At 38.9% G+C, this 25566-nt stretch overlaps 1 protein-coding gene across 1 annotated transcript in view; it reads right to left on the bottom strand.

The window, feature by feature from the left end:
- Positions 1 to 459: 459 nt before the first annotated feature.
- LOC123874647 (microtubule-associated protein futsch-like) overlaps positions 460 to 25566 on the bottom strand; it is a 196887-nt gene continuing 171780 nt past the window's right edge. The window contains exons 10-13 of the mRNA XM_045920138.1: positions 24043 to 25413; positions 13274 to 21654; positions 5184 to 13210; positions 460 to 4685 (exon numbers count right to left, since the gene is read on the bottom strand). Coding sequence (XP_045776094.1) covers positions 4516 to 4685; positions 5184 to 13210; positions 13274 to 21654; positions 24043 to 25413 — 17949 coding nt within the window. The 3' untranslated portion in view covers positions 460 to 4515. The remainder of the gene's footprint in view (positions 4686 to 5183; positions 13211 to 13273; positions 21655 to 24042; positions 25414 to 25566) is intronic.

The following is a 25566-nucleotide window of genomic DNA, read 5'->3' as shown; positions in this document are numbered from 1 at the left end:
TTCGATCCCGTGGAAACTCTTTAATTTTCTGGTATGAAAAGTAGCCTATATCCAGATAATCCAAGGCCTATCATTATTTATTTTTACAGAAATCTGACAAACCACAGACATACGAGTAGATTAGAGGTGTCATATAATAATTTAACTATTAAATATACATATTTAAAAGGCATTTAAGATAGGTATTCAATTTTTTGCATTCTTTCAAAATTGATAGATAGGGATCTTTGTTTTTTATTGTAGGTATTTATAGTTATGAATATATTAAAAAATGTTTTTTATCACGTTACATTCAAAAGTAACCATATTTGACACGTTTAACACAGATACGAGTTTTATTAGATTTGTTCGTGTCCACAAAATTTAATTGTTTATTCAAATAAGAATCAATTTTTGTTTGTATGGGGCGCGTTCAAGACAGATTCGTCGTAAGAAAGAGAGAGAAAATAAAACAGTAAAAATTTTGAAATATTTTTATTACTTGTAATGATCCTAACACCTCACCACACACGCTGAATGGAGAATAGCGACATGACTGATACAATGAGTGGTCGTTACCACAGAATTCAAAATAGGTCTTTTAGAAGCGGCAAAGGAGGATGAGTTAGTCAGGAACAAAACAAATGTTTATGGAAAATTTAAGTAGGCACATAGTGTAAAAACAGACGTAGGTAGGTACTGGCTTGCATTACCGTTGCTTTAAACCTTAAAGATATTTATTATGTGGTATCGAATTATTTCTGAACGTGTGAGATGCTTGAATTTGCAGACACGCTCACTGTCCGGGTATTGAAGACCAGCCACCATTTCTATCATCTTATTTTGAATTCTATGGTCGTTATTATTATTTTATCCTTTTACAATAATACAGAAATCGTTACAAATACCTAAAACATCCATGTGAGGATTCACAATCATTATTGAAATTATTAAACAATCGAAAGTAGGTACTTAGATAATACTTAAATTAAAAAATAAAGGTCAAGCCATACTAACGCAGAGTCGAAACACAGCGACACTATAGCGCATATTTTCTAAATATTTGAAAAATAACTGAACTCATAATTATTCTGTAACCGATTTCCGTTAAATAATATTAATAAATAATAAAAGAAGATTATGGAAAAATAAAAAAGCGCCTTAAAGTTCTATGATAGCAATAAAATTATGTTGTAGTCGTAATTTTTGTTCAGGCGCTTAGTTTATTTAGCCAAATCGATCTCAGCTTATCATTTTGTAACCACTATTCAGGACAATTCAATAAAATCTATGTAAGCTTCTTAAAATATATATATATTCGTTCATACAATACACACAAGTCAGTCTCTAACCATTAAGCGTGTTATCAACGTGCTATTCCCAAAATAAGCAAAGACTACTTAACAACGCAAAAATGCAAAAACAATTATACTTAATCACTTATTCTCTTATAGTCCTAGCTTATTTAGGAAATATAATCAAAACAGTACAGCTAACTCGCCTAGCATAGCTGTTATTAGCACCACAAAGCCTATCCAAACTCGTATATCCAACCGCTACCAACCACATCTTGTAAAATAGCCCATACTTAAGTTAATATAAGTCTTAAAACTGAAAATATGATTAAATTAATAGAAGAAAAAGAAATTAATTCACAGAGAGATAGTATCAAACTATTTGTTTTAAACAAGAAAGAAATAGGTGAAAGTATGGAAGGAATAGCTAAACTTGAAATGTTTGAAGTTATTTCAGAGTATAAGGAAGGCGAAACAACTGCTGAGGTTTTCATATTATGTATATCTATTTGAGGTTCTCATATCATATCTTGCAAAATATATGACAAAACCAACGAACGTGATCAGTGGAAGAATACAACATTTAATAATTTTAATAATGATTTATTTCTCAGAGCTATTGATGTTGACTAAGCTGATACAATTCTTATTTTAATAACATTTTTAATATTCCTAATATAATATGCATTAATTAGAGTTCTAGCTATAAAATACAATAGTAAACTTTTGGGTCCGGCTTCGGAGCCAGCTGGATGGTGGAGCCGGCTCGAGAGGAGGAAGCCGATGAAAAAACCCCTAACACTCAAAAAAGCTCAGTCCCACGCCGGTGTACGCTCAGTAGATCTCAACAAGCAATAGCGGAATCTGTATTGAACACATAATATAAAGAGACAGAAGTCGCCATAAGAGTATGTCACAGAGAAGCACATCCTTTTGCCGTGCGTCAGAAGCGGAAGCCTAAACTCATCTAAACCAGGCGAGCCACAAAACACGAGCCTAGGAGTGGTCTCACGCGCAATACACCGGCGACGAACCGCAGTACATTTAAAGTTTAAACATTCATCTCCCTGTTTAGTCCCATTCACAACGGGTAAAAGCATCTCACGTAACCAGAAACAGAAACAAACATTTATTGTGCTCACATCAACCAACACTCAGTTAACATATTATTTAATATCGATAATAATATCCATATAACTATAAAATAAATTCACATTCGTACTCACAATATTGTTACAATACAAAATAAATATATCGTTATAGTATACAATATCTTTTATGAATCTGTTAATGCTTTAATCGTTATTTTTATGTCATTACGTTGTGCTGGTGCTTTCAATTACACAGAATCGTATCCGCTATTTTAACTATAGTTAGAAAAGTTTGGCAAAGAAAGCGATGACCGACGAAACGTTGAAGTTCGGCTTAACACTATGGATGACTTAAAATTAATTGACTCAAAACCTTCACGCGAATTGGCAAACAATGAAAGGAGGAAACTTTGATTTAATCCAGGAAAGTTCTCTTACAGCTTATCACCTAGACTAGATGGTACAATTTAATGATTTTTATCAATATCACATTCTCTCACACAACTTGAATGTAACAGTATAAGTTTCAAACAAATATTCTTCTAAAAGGGGAAGTCTATTATTACACGTAGGTTAGTTACGCTAAATTGAAAACAACAGATAAAAATACTATAAATCAATTCAAATAGGAACATATAATACTTCTACGTGTTCATTGGTATTCGGGTTGGACTCGACTAGAAATTTAAACTATTCCATGAATATAGACCAAATATAACGATGCCAAAAACGATTACAAAAATCAGAGATTCTGTTAGCATTTTACAGTCTGTACATGAATGAGTTAAATTTAAACAACATCCAGCTATACTATATCATAGTCATCGACGCAACAAGCGGATTTCAACTTAAAACAAAGGTAAATATATTGTTTTATTTGTATTTATAATTCTAATAAAACATTTATTCAATATGGAGTAAGCTCTCTATCGTCTTAGGCTGATTGGTTCTAGAAAGACAAAAAGTATGACTTTGACCATATTTCGCTATAATTCGTCGTACAAAATAAAATATACCCTGGCACATCAACATATAGAAATAATTAAGTACAGGCACTTTTTAGTTATTTCTATATTTAATGTTACATATTGTGGCGAAACGTTTTGAATAACATTCAAAAAAATGTAATTTGGTCCATTATCAACTACATGTAACACAAGTATATGACATTTAATTAAAGAAAATATTGAGGAATCTATTTTTTTTAATATTTGCATACCTTGTGTGACATGGTGTGGGAAATATTATAAATTTTTGCCTTTCTAGAAGAGTTTTGAACAGAATGACGTCGATTCTATCAATAAGAATGTATGTGAGTGCAAGCAGCACTAGCTGGTCGTTTGACTTCATAAGCGTCTTTTTAAGACAATTATTAAATATCTATATAATTTTTAAACTTCAATCATATATTACAAAATCATTTGTGTAATTTAGATGAAATTTAACGCTCGTCCTTGAAATTATCGTCTATCAATCAGTATCGGACTTACATTTAAAATATTACGTCCTTTTATTAAGCGATTTGCTAAAATAACGGTTAGCCTTGTTTGCAATAACTATACTTACTCGTATAATAACCATACCCTCTATTTAGAAGTCGATGCTTTAGCAAAATAATTTTTCAAAAATTTAGATTTTTCGCACAAGCGGTGTTTTGGCTAAACAAAATGGACTGGTTTCGCTAAAAATCGTGTATAAAAGCACTACTGTATAAGACCAAATTCAAAAATACTGTCAGAAAAATATTTTAATGGCATGTACTATTTTTTTGTCAATGACGCTACTAGAAAACAGTTTTAGAAAAAAATGGACGTTTCTGTTCTTAGGTCGAGAATTTTGTTATTGACGTTCGAATTGGATTAGGACTCCATCGCTTCGGCCACCGCCGGCCGTCGTTACCACACTACACTTTATTACACTCGGCAGTCTGTTGCATTACATTCGAATATCACATAGTCTTTTACTGCATCTATTTGCAAACTATCTCATGCGAAAAAGCGTCCTGCGTAAGTGCTTTTGAATGCTCGGTTCTTTATCACAGCCTAAATACCCTACAGCAATCAATCCACTCTCTTTGGTTCCCCATTCAAAAGCACTTAGTGTTGAGGAAATCACTTCTTCGATGAGAAGGCCACAAATAGACCCGACACCTAGAACTCAAGCCTGTACGCCGCGCACGACGTCTCGTGGTCTTGCAAGTTGATGGTGCAGCGCGAGGCCGAGGGCGACAGGTCGATCTTGTACTTCTCCAACGCCTCCTCGTTCTCCGTGACCCAGTAGCCGAGAACGTCGGTATCGTACGTGGGAATTATTGTTACTTCTGGAAATAAAACACGGATTCATTATATTTTATGTATCTTCTTCGATTTTTAATTGATCCATTCTTCTTCAAGATTATAAAGGATAGAAAATATTTCTGTCTGTTTGTTTTTTTTTTTGTTTCGTACGGAGATGTGCGAAAATAAAAGAAATGAGGATTAAAATTAGTATTAAGTAAAATTCCTATTAGATATTAGATTAAAGCACCGGCCACACAGGCCGCGTATGCGTCGCGTAAGCGTAGACGTAGCGCGTAGTATTGCGTTGCAATGTATGGAACTGTATGAGACATGGCATACCGCTTGCGTGGCGTGAACGTTCGCGTAGACGCAATGCGTGCAGTTATGTCTACGGATTCACGCACGTCACAAGCAAGTGTCACGTGTACGTGCGCGCGTGTCAATCGGCTTTTAATAGAGCTTTTAAAACTACATGATTTTAAGAAAAGCTCGTGGATAAAATCGAGAGTATCAGCAAATCTTAAATAAATCATAATTACCTAAATCTTTATTTTCCCATGTCTTCTTAGCATCAAGGAGAGCGTTGTAAATTTCTTTTGATGGTTCAGTCCCTGAAAATACATAGTAGCGCGCACGGACTCTCTTGAAGAATTCAACGGCAGAATAGTATGAATTCCCATGATGAGGAACATAAGTTAAGTCCATATATATCGGGGCGGGGGCTTTTTTCTTACTAGGTGATTCGGCAGCTCGTTTTACTTCTTTACTCTTTTCCTGATTAATCTTATTCTTATTAGCTACCGTTGAATTTGCAAGTTGCTTTTTCGGCGTGCTTTTACCATCACTTTGATTGGCTGACGGTAATATTGGACTCGGTAAGCCTAATGGTTTACCCCATGATTCGATGGGGTCTTGGAGAGGACTACATAACTCGGAACGTTCCGACTTTTCTGTTTTACTTTCTTTACTCGTTGAAGAGCTCGTGTGAGATAGTTTTTTCGATTCTACTTTGACATTTTGAAGTGTTAAAGAACTCTCTTCTGTTTTAGATTCTTGCTTTTCCGTACTTGTGCAACTATCTTGATCAAGTGTATATTTACCGGTGACACTCGATATTACTTTCGATCCACTGACCTTCTTATGTTCTTCAATTGCTTTTTCAAAATGCTCATCAGCCTCTTTCAAAAATGAAGCATCTGAAGTTTTGCTAGTACATTTTGTTGACTCAGATTTCATTTTTTCAAGTGTCAAAAATTCTTCGGTCATTTTTGTTAGTGGCTCATCAGTTAGTAGTGTTTCAGTCTTTTCCTCTGAATGTATTGAATGTGTACACGACTCGTCATCGGGCAATTGACCATAAATTGAGGTTGACATTGGGTCAAACTCGGTCTTTTCCGCCAACATTTCATGACTGGATTCTCGATGTGATGGTAATTTTGTGTCTAATTCAAAACTCAAATTTGATCGCGGTGAATGCGCAATTTGAGACTTTGTACTACTCGGACTGACCTGTCCATCGTCATCACTATAGTACATACCACTACTTTCCGTACCCCAAATGTGCGTAGCCGCTCTTGATTCTCTTGAACTTATGTCCGATGGTGGCGATGATATGCCGGGATGATCTAAGTCGTCACTAGCTGCAGATGAACTTCTCATATCACCAGTTTTGGAGGAGTGCTTGGAAAATGATTTTTCACTTTCACCCGTGTCTATTATCTCTTCAAATTCTTCCTTTATCTCTGATATGGTTGTTTTAGTGGATTTTGTTGTTTTCGTTACACCATCGCTACCTCTACTTACTGTTGTAGTTTCAACTGTTACTTTTATTTTTTCAGGACTCACAACTTCCTTCGTTGTCACTACAGTAATGGTTTGTGTTATCTCACTGTCACCATCTTTTATAACTTTAGTAAAGGTATCAGTTTCAGTAGTAATTTCTCCAACCGGAGAACGTTTTTTAACCTTCGTATCAGGTTGTAAATCCACTTTCTTTTCTAAAGGTAGTTGATTTATAGTTGGTTTTCCTTTTTGTTTAGCTTTCCTAGCTTCACAACGTAATAATGATTGTTTTTCTATTTCTTCCAATTCTTCAAAAGACCAGTCATCTAGCCGCGTACCTTGAGGAAGGTAAGTTACTTGTGTACTTATATCATTATTTATTTGATTTGTGCCATCCTCATTAGCGTTTTCAGTTATAGTTTCAGTGACTGTTTTTATTGCGAATTGATTTTTTTCACTATGGAACATTTCTTCTTTGTTCACGTGAGTTGTGATTGTCTGATTTATTTTTTTGGAATCATCAGTGAATATGACGTTTGTTTTTTTATCAACCGATGATTTAACTTTACCAGTGGACAGTAGACCTCGAAGCGCCGCTTGTAAATCACTATTATAATTTTTTTGAGCTTCTGAGATAGTTATTTTGATATCTTTTGTAGTTTCTATTGCCCCATTTGGATACTCATCATCTGTTATTGTTTCTATTGTTGTTCTAGTGCGTTCAATATCTTTATCCGAGCTTGCTAGAATTTCACGTTTAGTTTTGGTCGTGATTGTGCGTCTAATTTCTGTATTACCCTTTTGTACTAATTCATATCTAACAACGGAATCTTCAGATGTATTTTCCACTATTTCACTTTCTCCAATATATGATTCTTCAACTTCTTTGTCGTCGTCTTGAATGGAAGGAGATTTGATTAGAAAATCACCAATAGAGACTTTTTCACTTTTTTTAGTAATGACTGATCCATCCGGATATTCATCTTCAATAGTAGTTTTGATGATCGTTTTCACTTTCTTTGATTTTATTTCAATGTTTTCGAATTCTTCTTTAATTGTACAAATAGTTTTCTTTCTTTTTATTAGTATACCGTCTTCAATAATTTCATCAATTTCTGTACTTGTCTGAATATTTGGTTCTCCAATTTTTGTATATCCTACAAGATTTTCATCAAATGAATCCTCATTATAATCAGTAACGGAAACTTTAACGTCTTTCGTAACCTCAGTATTTCCATTTGGTAATTTCGTTTCAGTTAAAGTTTCAGTAGTCGTTTTAACTATTTTCTTCTTAAAATTTTCCGTTGCTAGTATTTCTTTTGTAGTCATAGTATTGATTATCTGATTGACGTTGACACCGTCTCTTATAACAGTCCTCTGATGATTATCAACATTCACAAATTTATCTATTAACTCCGAAAATTCTTTGAGTTCTTTAGGTTGTGTACCGCCTTCTGCATCGACGTCAGTTATTGATTGTCTTTTCTCCACATTGATACGTGAAGAACCATCAGGATATTTATCTGTGGTAGTAATTGTTGTTATAGTTTTAATTTTCTTTACCGAACCATGATTATCTGCATATTTTGTTTTTACTATTTTGGTAAGAATAGTTCTTTTTATTACTAGATCCTCGTGTTTTATTTCTTTAACATCACATGTTTCGCTTTCTTCTGGATCACCGACTAACATAAGTTCTTTTAGAACCTCTTCAATCGGAGCATTATCTTCTACAACGTCAGTATGGGTGGGTTTCGCTGAAATATTTTCACTGTGAGTCAAAGGTGTCTTCTCTTGTGGTATTGTGTTTAAAATGTCATCAACAATAGAAATTTTTTCAGTAGTTTTCGTAATAACAGACCCATCAGGATGCTCATCCTCTACTACTGTTTTCGTTGTTATTTTAGTTCGTTTAATATTTTCTGTTGTGTTGTGATATTCTTGTTTAATAACAGTTATAACTGTCTTTCTTCGAATAGTTATTCCACCTTCATTGATGATTTCTGTTTCTTCATTGGCTTCTATACTAGGCTCTCCTTTGGATTCAAATCCTTCGGGTATTTCATCTTCGATATCAGTACTATAATCAGAAATCGTCACTTTACATTCTTTATTGACTTCAGTTACTCCATCAGGAGTTAAGGATTCAGTGACTGTTTCAGTAGTCGTTTTAACTTTTTTCTTAGTTCGGTCTGTGTTGGCAAGGATTTCCTTAGTCACTGTTGTTGTAATAAACTGACGAATATTTTTTCCATGAAGAACAGTATATTTTTCTTCCTTTGTAACATCAACAGTCTTATCCTCTATAATTGTATAATCAGTTAGTTCTGTACTTTCGACCACATCGCTATCTTCAACATCAGTTAAAGAAGTGCTGCAATCAATTTTTGTTCGAGATGAACCATCTGGATAGTCATCTGTAGTTGTAACTGTAGTTACTGTCTTAATTTTTTGTACTTTTCCACTACTATTTGCATACCTTGTCTTAATAGTTCTAGTCAATATTTGTCTCTTGATAATAATGTCATCTTTAGTAATTTCCTCTGATTTTGTTGATACGCTTTCTTCAGAATCTCCATAAGGGACATATTCAGAGAGAATTTTTTCAAGGTTACCTGCATCAGCATCAAAAAGTACTTCTTCTGTTTTAACTTCAACATTTTTTTGAATATTTTGAGAACCATCCGGATGTTCTTTTGTAATGTTTGTTTCTATAGTCGTTTTAATAACTTTTTTATCCTCATCAATTTTAATTGTTTCTTTCTTTGTAACAGTTGTAATAGTTTCAATAATATCAACATTATTTTCTTTAATTATACGCTTGCTTACGTCAGTATCAATGACGGTGTCTTCCACATTATCATCAGATTCATCGGATTCCAACAGATAATCAGATTTTATAAAATGATCATCCTTAGCTATTTGTGCGATTTCCGTAGCTGATTTTTGAGATATCTTTTCACTGTCATCCTTTACATGTGAATTTATGTCAGACTTTTCATCACATGTGTCGAGGTACAATTTATCTAATTTGTTATCTTTTGCATATAAATCCATTAACGAGGTAGACTTCAGGCTGGAAGAGCATTCTGAAAGAAGTGTTTGAGTATCTTTGGTTGTCGTTGTGGAGCCATCAGAACTCTTACTAAGTGTAGTAGTTTCAATGGTAGTTTTAACATTTTGTGGAGTACCATCTTCTCTGGATATTATTTCTTTTGTTGTTACTGTAGTAATTGTTTGTGTCACTACGTTCTCACCCTCTTTTATTATTTTTGTCACTGTATCGGTTTCGGTCTTAATTTTTCCCACTGTTTGCAATAACGATGAAAAATCAGAGTCTTCATCTTTATCTAAGCCAGATTTTGCCGTCTTGGAAACCTTTTCTGTAGAGGTTGATATTTTCTGAGTGAGTATATCATCACCAACGTGTACGACTTTCGTGATAGTTTCTTCGGTGCTATCCGATTTGTCATATGTGACCTCACTTTGGACACCGTCACTCACTTTAACATCCTGGAAATTACTTGGTACTTTCGGTAATGGGCTTACCGGAACAGTTGGCGGAGTGGATACCCTATCGACCTTAGGACAAACTATGACATTCTCAGACTTAATTCCCTGCTGTACTTTATCGTCACTAAAAGCTCTATGAATAGAATCCATGAAATGCTCTACGTTATCTGTTAACAGACATGAGCTAGCTGCAGGAATAGTCTGATCACTTTCAGTTATAATATTATGTACACCTGAATCGGAAGCTTCAGTTAGTACGATTTCGTCTTTTGACATTTCAAGGTCACCAGTCAATGTTTTGGAAGGTAAACTCATCCCAAATGCTTTTGGCTCCCTTAAGTCTGTTTTTGTGGGGCTTTCTTCAAAAGGTTGTTTTTCTTTCTTAATAAGTACTTTCTCACTCTTCTCAGTGCTTTCAAATGAATATTTTTCTTCTAAGCTTGTTTCTCTCGAAATGTCTTCAGAACTACTATGAACTACTGTTTTCGAGATATCTCCTCCATCAATATTGCTTATATCTGTTAAAGATTCAATTTTTTTGCCAGAAGCATCTTTACTGATAGGATCAGTTATCTTATTCAAATCAGTCACATGTTGTGATGTAAGTGTCCTCTCTTCATGTAGCATTTGCTCTGTTTCCATTGCTACCTTTGTCCGGCCGTATGTTTTTAAGTTTCTGTTGATTTCATCGTGGGTCTTTTTCTGTAAGGAAGCAACTTGTTTACTGCCTTCACTGATTTTATTTAAGTCATCATAAAACTCTTCTGTGTCTTCCTTCAGACCACGTCTTTCTGAAGTTGTAGGTATTATTTTATCTTGTTCGTTGCTCGATTTAGGTTCGTGTTGCCTTGTCGTAACAGATAAATCTTCTATTGAAGAATGCCCATTCAACATAACAGATACTTTTTCATTAATATCTTCTTCTTGGTATTTTTCTAATTCTTTTGTCACAACTTCCCTTTCTTTGAGTTTTTCCAATAAGAACGCAGTATCTAAAACTTCATCAATGATTGAAGTTTCTTCACTCGTTTTTATACTTATGTTACCATCTGGGTATTCATCTTCTGTAGTTGTTGTAGTGATAACTTTTACTCGTTTAACTTTCTTGGATAGATTATAGAAAGATTTAGTTATTTTTTTAACGGTATATTTTCGTTTTATAGGGATACCATTTTCTGTAAGAGAAACAACATCTGTTTTGGTTTCTTCAACTGGATCATTTATTAATTCAAACCCTTCAAAGTCATCTGTCGTTTCTTCTGAAATAGTTTCTATTTTATCAGCTTCATGAATTTCATCGATGAAATAAATTTCTTCGCTTGTTTTTACATTTGTACTTCCATCAGGATATTCATCTTCAATTGTAGTTTTAGTTTTTGTTCTAGTTCTAAATATGTTGTTTTGTTCTTGGGCAAAAACATGTTTAACTGTTACTATAGTAGTTTTTCTTTTAATTGTAACACCATTTTCCAATAAAGATTCTGTTTTTGTTGTAGTGATTTCTTTAGGTTCCTCAACAAGACAGAAACCTTCAGGAATAGCCAACTCTGTATCTGTTACATGCCGCACCTTAGACGATTCAATATCAGATGTACTTGAATCGCCAGTCACTTGATCGGTTTGTATCGAAGATGATGATTCTGTATTAATTGGTTGAATGAATTCCGTGAATTTTAAATCAAAAGATTCATCTAATAATGTTATATATTCACTGGTGCTAATGTTTTTGGTACCATCTGAATGAACATCTTCAGTAATTGTTTCAATAGTAACTCTCACAATTTTTTCATTATTTTGAATGTTCCGTAAAAGTTGTCTAGTGGTCGTTTTAGTTATAGTTTGTTTTATTTCTTCTTGATTAACGTAAAGTGTCCTAGTTTCCGTAACAGTTGTAACGATAGGTAAACCGACTTGTTCAAAATCTCGAGAACCATCTATTTCAATATCGTAGTCTGAAATATAAACTTTAACATCCTTTGTTCTTTCTCTAATTCCATCTGGCAAAACAGATTCAGTTATTGTCACTACAGTAGTTCGGAGTTTGCGACTAGATCTTGATATGTTGGTTAAAACTTCTTTGGTGGTAGTAGTTGTTAAAATTTGTAAAATATTATTACCATTAACAAATATATTTTTCTCTTGTTTTTCTTCGGTGACGGATGTATCTTCAATAACAGAAAATTGATGGAGATCAAAAATAGTATTATCATCCTCCATGACTAGATTGGTTGCCTTGGTTTCTTTTTCCGGGGACAGTTCTTTTCCAGATGGTTTCTTAGGAGTAGTTACTGTTTTGGAAGGGCTTAATTCCTTTTCCGCGGGCTTTGCAACTACATACTTTGTGTCGTTCTCCTTGACTGGACTGGTTACCTTTTCCTTTTCTGGTGAAGGCTCTTTCTCTGATGGTTTCTCAGGACTGGGTATATCTTGGGCTAGGCTGGGTTCTTTCAGTAGTGGTTTGTCTAGAATCAGCTTTACGTCGTCCTCCTTCACTGGTCTGACTACCTTTGTTTCCTTTTCTGGTGATGGTTCTTTCACAGATAATTTCTCAGGAATAGACACATCTTTGGCTGGGCTTGGTTCTTTCTGTAACGGTTTATCCAAAACAGGCTTTTTGACATCGTCTTTTACTGAACTGGCTGCCTTTGTTTCCTTTTCTGGTGACGGTTCTTTCTCAGATGGTTTCTCAGGACTGGGCATATCTTTGGCTGGGCTTGGTTCTTTCTGTAATGGTTTGTCCAGAACAGACTTTATGTCATCTTCTTTGACTGGACTGGCCACTTTTGTTTCAATTTCTGGTGACGGCTCTTTCTTAGATGGTTTATCAAGACTGGGAACATCCTTGGCTGGGCTTGGTTCTTTCTGTAACGGTTTATCCAAAGCAGGCTTTTTGTCGTCTTCTTTGACTGGACTGGCTGCCTTAGTTTCCTTTTCTGGTGACAGCTCTTTCTCCGATGGTTTCTCAGGACTAGGCACATCTTTGGCTGGGCTTTGTTCTTTTTGCGATGGTTTATCCAGAACAGGCTTCATGTCGTCTTCTTTGACTGGACTGGCTGTCTTCGTCTCCTTTTCTGGTGACGGCTCTTTCTCAGATGGTTTTTCAGGACTGGGTACATCTTTGGCTGGGCTTTGTTCTTTCTGCGACGGTTTATCCAGAACAGGCTTTTTGTCGTCTTCTTTGACTGGACTGGCTGCCTTCGTCTCCTTTTCTGGTGACGGCTCTTTCTCAGATGGTTTTTCAGGACTGGGCACATCTTTGGCTGGACTTGGTTCTTTCTGTACCAATTTATCCAGAACAGGACTGGCTACCTTAATTTCCTTTTCTGGTGACGGCTCTTTCTCAGATGGTTTTTCAGGACTGGGCACATCTTTGGCTGGGCTTGGTTCTTTCTGTAACCGTTTATCCAGAACAGGCTTTTTGTCGTCTTCTTTGACTGGACTGGCTGCCTTAGTTTCCTTTTCTGGTGACAGCTCTTTCTCCGATGGTTTCTCAGGACTAGGCACATCTTTGGCTGGGCTTGGTTCATTCTGTAACGGTTTATCCAAAACAGGCTTTTTGACATCATCTTTTACTGAACTGGCTGCCTTTGTTTCCTTTTCTGGTGACGGCTCTTTCTCAGATGGTTTTTCAGGACTGGGTACATCTTTGGCTGGGCTTTGTTCTTTCTGCGACGGTTTATCCAGAACAGGCTTTTTGTCGTCTTCTTTGACTGGACTGGCTGCCTTCGTCTCCTTTTCTGGTGACGGCTCTTTCTCAGATGGTTTTTCAGGACTGGGCACATCTTTGGCTGGACTTGGTTCTTTCTGTAACGGTTTATCCAGAACTGGCTCTCTGTCGTGTTCTTTGACTTGACTGGCTGCCTTAGTTTCCTTTTCTGGTGACGGCTCTTTCAAAGATGGTTTCTCAGGACTGGGCACATCTTTGGCTGGGCTTAGTTCTTCCTGTAACGGTTTTTCCAAAGCAGGCTTTTTGTCGTCTTCTTTGACGGGACTGGCTGCCTTAATTTCCTTGTCTGGTGACGGCTCTTTCTCAGATGGTTTTTCAGGACTGGGCACATCTTTGGCTGGGCTTGGTTCTTTCTGTAACGGTTTATCCAGAACAGGCTTTTTGTCGTCTTCTTTGACTGGACTGGCTGCCTTCGTCTCCTTTTCTGGTGACGGCTCTTTCTCAGATGGTTTTTTAGGACTGGGTACATCTTTGGCTGGGCTTTGTTCTTTCTGCGACGGTTTATCCAGAACAGGCTTTTTGTCGTCTTCTTTGACTGGACTGGCTGCCTTCGTCTCCTTTTCTGGTGACGGCTCTTTCTCAGATGGTTTTTCAGGACTGGGCACATCTTTGGCTGGACTCTGTTCTTTCTGTAACGGTTTATCCAGAACAGGCTTTTTGTCGTCTTCTTTGACTGGACTGGCTGCCTTTGTTTCCTTTTCTGGTGACGGCTCTTTCAAAGATGGTTTCTCAGGACTGGGCACATCTTTGGCTGAGCTTAGTTCTTTCTGTAACGGTTTTTCCAAAGCAGGCTTTTTGTCATCTTCTTTGACAGGACTGGCTGCCTTAATTTCCTTGTCTGGTGACGGCTCTTTCTCAGATGGTTTTTCAGGACTGGGCACATCTTTGGCTGGGCTTGGTTCTTTCTGTAACGGTTTATCCAGAACAGGCTTTTTGTCGTCTTCTTTGACTGGACTGGCTGCCTTAGTTTCCTTTTCTGGTGACAGCTCTTTCTCCGATGGTTTCTCAGGACTAGGCACATCTTTGGCTGGGCTTTGTTCTTTTTGCGACGGTTTATCCAGAACAGGCTTCATGTCGTCTTCTTTGACTGGACTGGCTGCCTTCGTCTCTTTTTCTGGTGACGGCTCTTTCTCAGATGGTTTTTCAGGACTGGGTACATCTTTGGCTGGGCTTTGTTCTTTCTGCGACGGTTTATCCAGAACAGGCTTTTTGTCGTCTTCTTTGACTGGACTGGCTGCCTTCGTCTCCTTTTCTGGTGACGGCTCTTTCTCAGATGGTTTTTCAGGACTGGGCACATCTTTGGCTGGACTTGGTTTTTTCTGTAACGGTTTATCCAGAACAGGCTTTTTGTCGTCTTCTTTGACTGGACTGGCTGCCTTTGTTTCCTTTTCTGGTGACGGCTCTTTCAAAGATGGTTTCTCAGGACTGGGCACATCTTTGGCTGGGCTTAGTTCTTTCTGTAACGGTTTTTCCAAAGCAGGCTTTTTGTCGTCTTCTTTGACGGGACTGGCTGCCTTAATTTCCTTGTCTGGTGACGGCTCTTTCTCAGATGGTTTTTCAGGACTGGGCACATCTTTGGCTGGGCTTGGTTCTTTCTGTAACGGTTTATCCAGAACAGGCTTTTTGTCGTCTTCTTTGACTGGACTGGCTGCCTTCGTCTCCTTTTCTGGTGACGGCTCTTTCTCAGATGGTTTTTTAGGACTGGGTACATCTTTGGCTGGGCTTTGTTCTTTCTGCGACGGTTTATCCAGAACAGGCTTTTTGTCGTCTTCTTTGACTGGACTGGCTGCCTTCGTCTCCTTTTCTGGTGACGGCTCTTTCTCAGATGGTTTTTCAGGACTGGGCACATCTTTGGCTGGACTCTGTTCTTTCTGTAACGGTTTATCCAGAACAGGCTTTTTGTCGTCTTCTTTGACTGGACTGGCTGCCTTTGTTTCCTTTTCTGGTGACGGCTCTTTCAAAGATGGTTTCTCAGGACTGGGCACATCTTTGGCTGGGCTTAGTTCTTTCTGTAACGGTTTTTCCAAAGCAGGCTTTTTGTCATCTTCTTTGACAGGACTGGCTGCCTTAATTTCCTTGTCTGGTGACGGCTCTTTCTCAGATGGTTTTTCAGGACTGGGCACATCTTTGGCTGGGCTTGGTTCTTTCTGTAACGGTTTATCCAGAACAGGCTTTTTGTCGTCTTCTTTGACTGGACTGGCTGCCTTAGTTTCCTTTTCTGGTGACAGCTCTTTCTCCGATGGTTTCTCAGGACTAGGCACATCTTTGGCTGGGCTTTGTTCTTTTTGCGACGGTTTATCCAGAACAGGCTTCATGTCGTCTTCTTTGACTGGACTGGCTGCCTTCGTCTCTTTTTCTGTTGACGGCTCTTTCTCAGATGGTTTTTCAGGACTGGGTACATCTTTGGCTGGGCTTTGTTCTTTCTGCGACGGTTTATCCAGAACAGGCTTTTTGTCGTCTTCTTTGACTGGACTGGCTGCCTTCGTCTCCTTTTCTGGTGACGGCTCTTTCTCAGATGGTTTTTCAGGACTGGGCACATCTTTGGCTGGACTTGGTTTTTTCTGTAACGGTTTATCCAGAACAGGCTTTTTGTCGTCTTCTTTGACAGGACTGGCTGCCTTTGTTTCCTTTTCTGGTGACGGCTCTTTCACAGATGGTTTCTCAGGACTGGGCACATTTTTGGCTGGGCTTAGTTCTTTCTGTAACGGTTTTTCCAAAGCAGGCTTTTTGTCATCTTCTTTGACGGGACTGGCTGCCTTAATTTCCTTGTCTGGTGACGGCTCTTTCTCAGATGGTTTTTCAGGACTGGGCACATCTTTGGCTGGGCTTGGTTCTTTCTGTAACGGTTTATCCAGAACAGGCTTTTTGTCGTCTTCTTTGACTGGGCTGGCTGCCTTGGTTTCTTTTTCTGGTGATGACTCTTTCTCAGATGGTTTCTCAGGACTGGGCACATCTTTGGCTGGGCTTGGTTCTTTCTGTAACGGTTTTACCAGAACAGGCTTTTGGTCGTCTTCTTTGACTGGTCTGGCTGCCTTAGTTTCCTTTTCTGGTGACGGCTCTTTCTCAGATGGTTTCTCAGGACTGGGCACATCTTTGGCTGGGCTTGGTTCTTTCTGTAACGGTTTATCCAGAACAGGCTTTTCGTCGTCTTCTTTGACTGGGCTGGCTGCCTTAATTTCTTTTTCTGGTGATGACTCTTTCTCAGATGGTTTTTCAGGGCTATGTACATCTTTGGTTGGGCTTGGTTCTTTCTGTAATTGTTTATCCAGAACAGGCTTTTTGTCGTCTTCTTTGACAGGAATGGCTGCCTTAATTTCCTTGTCTGGTGACGGCTCTTTCTCAGATGGTTTCTCAGGACTGGGCATATCTTTGCTTGGGCTTTGTTCTTTCTGTACCAATTTACCCAGAACAGGACTGGCTACCTTAATTTCCTTTTCTGGTGACGGCTCTTTCTCAGATGGTTTTTCAGGACTGGGCACATCTTTGGCTGGGCTTGGTTCTTTCTGTAACCGTTTATCCAGAACAGGCTTTTTGTCGTCTTCTTTGACTGGACTGGCTGCCTTAGTTTCCTTTTCTGGTGACGGCTCTTTCTCAGATGGTTTCTCAAGACTAGGCACATCTTTGGCTGGGCTTTGTTCTTTCTGCGACGGTTTATCCAGTACAGGCTTTTTGTCGTCTTCTTTGACTGGACTGGCTGCCTTCGTCTTCTTTTCTGGTGACGGCTCTTTCTCAGATGATTTCTCAGGACTGGGCACATCTTTGACTGGGCTTGGTTCTTTCTGTAACGGTTTATCCAGAACAGGCTTTTTGTCGTCTTCTTTGACTTGACTGGCTGCCTTAGTTTCCTTTTCTGGTGACGGCTCTTTCTCAGATGGTTTTTCAGGACTTGGCACATCTTTGACTGGGCTTGGTTCTTTCTGTAACGGTTTATCCAGAACAGGCTTTTTGTCGTCTTCTTTGACTTGACTGGCTGCCTTAGTTTCCTTTTCTGGTGACGGCTCTTTCTCAGATGGTTTTTCAGGACTGGGCACATCTTTGGCTGGGCTTGGTTCTTTCTGTAACGGTTTATCCAGAACAGGCTTTTTGTCGGCTTCTTTGACTGGACTGGCTGCCTTTGTTTCCTTTTCTGGTGACGGCTCTTTCTCAGATGGTTTCTCAGGACTGGGCACATCTTTGGCTGGGCTTTGTTCTTTCTGTAACGGTTTATCCAGAACAAGCTTTTTGTCGTCTTCTTTGACGGGACTGGCTGCCTTAATTTCCTTGTCTGGTGACGGCTCTTTCTCAGATGGTTTTTCAGGACTGGGCACATCTTTGGCTGGGCTTGGTTCTTTCTGTAACGGTTTATCCAGAACAGGCTTTTCGTCGTCTTCTTTGACTGGGCTGGCTGCCTTGGTTTCTATTTCTGGTGATGACTCTTTCTCAGATGGTTTCTCAGGACTGGGCATATCTTTGGCTGCGCTTGGTTCTTTCTGTAACGGTTTTTCCAGAACAGGCTTTTGGTCGTCTTCTTTGACTGGACTGGCTGCCTTAGTTTCCTTTTCTGGTGACGGCTCTTTCTCAGATGGTTTTTCAGGACTGGGCACATCTTTGGCTGGGCTTGGTTCTTTCTGTAACGGTTTATCTAGAACAGGCTTTTTGTCGTCTTCTTTGACTGGACTAGCTGCCTTAGTTTCTTTTTCTGGTGACGACTCTTTCTCAGATGGTTTTTCAGGGCTATGTACATCTTTGGTTGGGCTTTGTTCTTTCTGCGACGGTTTATCCAGAACAGGCTTTTTGTCGTCTTCTTTGACTGGACTGGCTGCCTTCGTCTCCTTTTCTGGTGACGGCTCTTTCTCAGATGGTTTTTCAGGACTGGGCACATCTTTGGCTGGGCTTGGTTCTTTCTGTAACGGTTTATCCAGAACAGGCTTTTTGTCGTCTTCTTTGACTGGACTGGCTGCCTTAATTTCCTTGTCTGGTGACGGCTCTTTCTCAGATGGTTTCTCAGGACTCAGCACTTCTGTGACTGCACTTGGTTCTTTCTGTAACGGTTTATCCAGAACAGGCTTTTTGTCGTCTTCTTCAACTGGACTGGCTACTTTCATTTCCTTTTCTTGTGACGGCTCTTTATCAGATGGTTTATCAAGACTGGGAACATCCTTGGCTGGACTTGGTTCTTTCTGTAACGGTTTATCCAGAACTGGCTCTCTGTCGTGTTCTTTGACTGGGCTGGCTGTCTTAATTTCCTTTTCTGGTGACGGCTCTTTTTTAGATGGTTTTTCAGGACTGGGCACATCCTTGGCTAGGCTTGGCTCTTTCTGTAACGGTTTATCCAAAGCAGGCTTTTTGTCGTCTTTTTTGACGGGAGTGGCTGCCTTAATTTCCTTGTCTAGTGACGGCTCTTTCTCAGATGGTTTCTCAGGACTAGGCACATCTTTGGCTGGGCTTTGTTCTTTTTGCGACGGTTTATCCAGAACAGGCTTTTTGTCATCCTCTTTGGCTGGACTGGCTGCCTTTGTTTCCTTTTCTGGTGACGGTTCTTTCTCAGATGGTTTCTTAGTTGTAGGCACGTCTTTGGGGGGACTTCGTTCCTTATCTAATGACTTTTCAACGGCAGGCTTCTCGCCATCCTTCTTGACTGGACTGGCCACTTTTGTTTCCCTTTCTGGTGACGGCTCTTCCTCAGACGATTTTTCAGGACTGAGCACATCTTTGGCTGGGCTTAGTTCTTTCTTTAATGGTATATCCAAGACATTCGTTTTGTCATCTTCTTTGACTGGACTGACTGGCTTAGTTTCCTTTTCTGGTGACGGCTCTTTCTCAGATCGTTTTTCAGGACTGGGCACATCTTTGGCTGGGCTTGGTCCTTTCTGTAACGGTTTATCCACAAGAGTCTTTTTGTCGTCTTCTTTGACAGGACTGGCTGCCTTAATTTCCTTTTCTGGTGACGGCTCTTTCTCAGATGGTTTTTCAGGACTGGGCACATCTTTGGCTGGACTTGGTTCTTTCTGTAACGGTTTATCCAGAACAGGCTTTTTGTCGTCTTCTTTGACTGGACTGGCTGCCTTTGTTTCCTTTTCTGGTGACGGCTCTTTCACAGATGGTTTCTCAGGACTGGGCACATCTTTGGCTGGGCTTGGTTCTTTCTGTAATGGTTTATCCAGAACAGGCTTTTTGTCGTCTTCTTTGACTGGACTGGCTGCCTTTGTTTCCTTTTCTGGTGACGGCTCTTTCTCAGATGGTTTCTCAAGACTGGGCACATCTTTGGCTGGGCTTTGTTCTTTCTGTAATGGTTTATCCAGAACAGGCTTTTTGTCTTCTTCTTTGACGGGACTGGCTGCCTTTGTTTCCTTTTCTGGTGACGGCTCTTTCTCAGATGGTTTCTCAGGACTGGGCACATCTTTTGCTGGGCTTTGTTCTTTCTGTAACGGTTTATCCAGAACAGGCTCTCTGTCGTGTTCTTTGACTGGGCTGGCTGCCTTTGTTTCCTTTTCTGGTGACGGCTCTTTCTCAGATGGTTTCACAGGACTGGGCAAATCTTTGGCTGGGCTTTGTTCTTTCTGTAATGGTTCATCCAGAACAGGCTTTTTGGCGTCTTCTATAACTGGACTAACTACCTTCATCTCCTTTTCTGGTGACGGCTCTTTCTCAGATGGTTTATCAAGACTGTGAACATCCTTGGCTGGGCTTGGTTCTTTCTGTAACTGTTTACCCACAACAGCCTTTTTGTCGTCTTCTTTGACAGGACTGGCTGCCTTAGTTTCCTTTTCTAGTGACGGCTCTTTCTCAGATGGTTTTTCAGGACTGGGCACATCTTTAGCTGGGCTTGTTTCTTTCTGTAACGGTTTATCCAGAACAGGCTTTTTGTCGTCTTCTTTGACGGGACTGGCTGCCTTAGTTTCCTTTTCTGGTGATGGCTCTTTCTCAGATGGTTTTTCAGGACTAGGCACATCTTTGGCTGGGCTTTGTTCTTTCTGCAACGGTTTATCCAGAACAGGCTTTTTGTCGTCTTCTTTAAATGGACTGGCTGCCTTCGTCTCCTTGTCTGGCGACGGCTCTTTCTCAGATGGTTTCTTAGTTGTAGGCACGTCTTTGGGGGGACTTCGTTCCTTATCTAATGACTTTTCAACGGCAGGCTTCTCGCCATCTTTCTTGACTGGACTGGCCACTTTTGTTTCCCTTTCTGGTGACGGCTCTTCCTCAGACGATTTCTCAGGACTGAGCATATCTTTGGCTGGGCTTAGTTCTTTCTGTAATGGTATATCCAAGACATGCGTTTTGTCATCTTCTTTGACTGGACTGACTGGCTTAGTTTCCTTTTCTGGTGACGGCTCTTTCTCAGATCGTTTTTCAGGACTGGGCACATCTTTGGCTGGGCTTGGTTCTTTCTGTAACGGTTTATCCACAACAGCCTTTTCGTCATCTTCTTTAACTGGACTGGCTGCCTTTGTTTCCTTTTCTAGTGACGGTTCTTTTTCAGATGGTTTTTTAGTTGTAGGCATGTCTTTGGCGAGACTTGGTTCCTTACCTGATGGCTTGTCAATGGCAGGCTTCTCGCTATCTTTCTTAACTGGACTGGCTACCTTCGTCTCCTTTTCTGGTGAGGGCTCTTTCTCAGATGGTTTTGCAGGACTGAGCACGTCTTTTGTTGGGCTTCCTTCTTTCTCTAACGTTTTGTCAGGACTGGGCATTTCTTTTGCGGAGCTTGGTACCGTCTGTAATGTTTCGTCCAAAACAGGCTTTTTGTCTTCCTCTTCTAGTGGACTAGCTGCTTTAGTTTCCTTTTCCGGTGATGGTTCTCTCTCGGATAATATTTCATGGGTAGTTACGTCTTTGGTGGGACTTGGTGTTTTTTCTGATGGTTTTTTAGGAATAGGTATCTTTGTAGCAGCACTGGTCACCTCTGTCTTTTTTTCAGGTGATGGGCCTTTGTCAGATGGTTTCTCAGGACTTGATACGTCTTTTTCCATGATTGGACTGGCTGCTATTCTCTTCTTGTCTTCCTTTTCCTGAGTAAAGAGAGTTTTGTAACTTTAAGTAAATAAATAAATCTTTATTATCTTGACAAAACAGTGATTACAAACTTTAGCGTGAGGCCCTGCCTCCTGATGAAGTGATAACTGTGTTTCAGGAGGCAGTTAGTAAGACTGTATTTGCAATTTTTTGTTTTAGTCAAAAGTGGTGGTCTAGTATGGGCCAGCTGATCTATCTGGACTACGCACTTACATTATTTGTATGGAATAGAATCCTGAATTCCATACTGATGCATGGCGAAAGTGAGGCCACAAGGAGTTATCCCTTGAGCTCTGTTTTTAATTTATCGATGAATTTTGCTCAAGTAATCAGCTGCTATGTTTGCAAGGACCTTATGTACGCGATATCCAGGATGCTTGGTTAAAGGCAAGGGTGTGTAAACTTTCAGTATTCAAATACTTTTAGGGTAAGTAGTACCATAATACGCCAGTAAAAACTATGCGATAGTATGAAAGGTAGCTGTAAGGATGATTCAGACTAAATCAGCGCGTAAGACCAAAGTGGTAATAAATACTTTTACATTTAACATTAGCTTAAATAAAAATTAAATTAAAAATACAAAAACTCCCGACACAAAAAAGTAAAAAATAATAAGTAAGTAAGTATGAAATGGTAATTTAAGTTTAATCTAATTAGTAAAGTTTTTGTCCAAGCGCTCGATGAGTCGGGCGACCGCTAAAAATAACAGAACCTATTCTTTCCAAAACAGATGGCGTTCAAAGCTACTTACTTTACTCATAATTAGATTAAACTTAAATTGCCATTGCATACTTACTTATTATTTTTTAGTTTTTAGAGGTTTTTGTGTGGAGGGTTTTTTAAATTTTTAATTTAATTTTTATTTCACACTTTTTGAACTTTTTTAACCGACTTCGAAAAACGGAGGAGGTCCTCAATTCGTCGGAATCTTTTTTTGATATATGTTCCCCGATTACCCAAATTCGCAATAAAGAAATTTGATTTGATTTGATTTAAGTACTCAAAGACCCCTGGACCGTTTTAGAAATTTTTATTTTTGTTTGAACGGGTATACTTTGCAGGTGGTCCCATATAAATTAGGTGAAGATCTGATGAATATCTTCGGAGATGGAGAATAGAATTCCTCAATGGATGTGAGCAAATTGCTCGCGATCAGTGTAATAGCTTAGTAAACATTAGGGTTTTAACTGGGCGTAGCACGTACCCATGCTACTTTGATCTGATAAACACAATGCTAAAGTATAATGACGAAATAAAATTATAAAAATTTCCATACAAAATTAAAAAAAAATTATGTCAAAGTTTTCATGACCCTACCGTGCCCTAACTCACTGAGATCGTTGGCCATCTTTAGATTAGTAATTATTAGTTAATAGATCTTTAGAAACACATTTGATTTTTTTTTTAAATGATGTAATTACAAATTCAAGGTTTCGAATTTAAACCTTTAATTGTGCTATAAGACCGACCTCCCTGCCAAATTTCATGATTCTAGGTCAACGGGAAGTACTCTACCCATCAAAAACATAAATGTGAAAAAGTGCCAAGTTCGATAGAGAAAATGAGAGATTGTAAGCTTCGCCGATAAAAGGTAAGCTTCGCCGACAAAAGCATTGATATCTAAATAGGTGCCAAGTTCTAATAGGTCTTTATATCATTCCTACAAGAATGTACAAGAAACTTTGATCGTTTTAAAATATTATTTTATGTTATTGAGTACATATAACTTGGCAAGTTTTAAAAGTCAGTAAATCACATTTTACGTTTAACATAAAATTTAGTTTAAGTTTAGGAATGTATTGGCAAATATCAAAACTTGCTAAGTGTACTATAGTAGACAAAAAAGTGATCCTATAGGGGTTCCGGTTTTCCTTTTGAGGTACAGAACCCTAAAAATTACTTACATTATAATATTATGTAGTTTTAAGTTAGTGCGTCTTACCAGTAGTGTTAATCGAGTGAACTAGGTATTACTATAATATTTTCTCTTTATACTTTTTAGTTATTCAAATTGACTACTGCCTCGAGTCAAATTGAATAACCGTTATGAATTGCATAGAAGTTGTTGATGTAAATAAAAAGTAAAAATTACCTAATAATATCTATTAATTTAATAAAAGCTTATCTAAAGGGATTTTTAACCCCCGACCCAAAAAAGAGGTGTTATAAGTTGGACGTGTGTATCTGTGTATCTGTCTGTGGCATCATAGCTCCAAAACGAATGAACGGATTTTAACTAAGTTTTTTTTAGTTTGTGAGTGGTTTTTGTGTCGGGGGTTTTTTATATTTTGAGTTATTATTGATGACGAAGTGTGCGGCAGTTGTAAAATAAACATTATTTTTACGAAAGTAATTCTTCACATATGGTTAAATAAATAATGTACCTCTTTAGCGGGACTAGGTTCCTTTTCAGTTGGTTTTTCTAGAGTAACCACCTCTTTTACAGTACTTGTTTTCATTTCTGCTTGCTTTTCAGGACTATGCACATCTTTTGCAGGACTAGGTTCTTTCTCAGACGGTTTTACTGGTGAAACCACCTCCTTGACAGGGCTAGGTTCCTTTTCCGCTTGTTTTTCAGAAATTTGCACATCTTTCTCAGGACTATGATCTTTCTCGGATGGTTGAACTGGTGAAACGACTTCTTTGGCGGCACTTGGTTTCTCTTCTGCTTCTTTTTCAGAACTATCTTTTACAAGACTAGGTTCTTCCTCAGATGGTTTTACTGAAGAAATCACCTCCTTGACAGGGCTAGGTTCCTTTTCTGCTTGTTTTTCAGGAACATGTAAATCTTTTACAGGACTTGGTTCTTTCTCAGACGGTTTTACTGGTGAAACCACCTCCGTGACAGGACTAGGTTCCTTTTCTGCTTGTTTTTCAGGACTGAGCACATCTTTCGCAGGGCTCGGTTCTTTCTCAGATGGTTTCACTGGTAAAACCAATTCTTTGGCAGGACTTATTTCTTTTTCTGCTTGTTTTTCAGGACTATGCAAGTCTTTTACAGGACTAGGTTCTTTCTCAGACGGTTTAAATGGTGAAACCACCTCTTTGGCAGGACTTGGTTCCTTTTCTGCTTGTTTTTCAGGAATATGCAAATCTTTTACAGGACTTGGTTCTTTCTCAGATGGTTTTTCTGGTGAATCTACCTCCTTGACAGGGCTAGGTTCCTTTTCTGCTTGTTTTTCAGGACTAAGCACATCTTTTGCAGGACTCGGTTCTTTCTCGGATGGTTTTACTGGTGAAACCACCTCCTTGACAGGGCTAGGTTCCTTTTCTGCTAATTTTTCGGTACTAAGCACATCTTTCGCAGGGCTCGGTTCTTTTTCGGATGGTTTAACTGGTGAAACCACCTCTTTAGCAGGACTTGGTTCCTTTTCTGCTTGTTTTTCAGGACTAAGCACATCTTTCGCAGGACTCGCTTCTTTCTCGGATGGTTTCACTGGTGAAACCACCTCTTTGGCAGGACTTGGTTCCTTTGTTGCTTGTTTTTCAGGACTAAGCACATCTTCTGCAGGGCTTGGTTCTTTCTCGGATGGTTTTACTGGTGAAACCACCTCCTTGACAGGGCTAGGTTCCTTTTCTGCTTGTTTTTCAGGACTATGCAAGTCTTTTACAGGACTAGATTCTTTCTCAGACGGTTTGACTGGTGAAATCACCTCCTTGACAGGGCTAGGTTCCTTTTCTGCTTGCTTTTCAGGACTAAGCACATCTTTCGCAGGGCTTGGTTCTTTCTCGGATAGTTTTACTGGTGAAACCACCTCCTTGACAGGGCTAGGTTCCTTTTCTGCTTGTTTTTCGCTACTAAGCACATATTTCGCAGGGCTCGGTTCTTTCTCGGATGGTTTCACTGGTGAAACCACCTCTTTAGCAGGACTTGGTACCTTTTCTGTTTGTTTTTCAGGACTAAGCAC

Source organism: Maniola jurtina, chromosome 18 (assembly GCF_905333055.1).
Source record: "Maniola jurtina chromosome 18, ilManJurt1.1, whole genome shotgun sequence".
Classification (NCBI taxonomy): domain Eukaryota; kingdom Metazoa; phylum Arthropoda; class Insecta; order Lepidoptera; family Nymphalidae; genus Maniola; species Maniola jurtina.
Note: the sequence above shows the minus strand (reverse complement) of the source record. Positions and strands in the feature narration are given on the sequence as shown.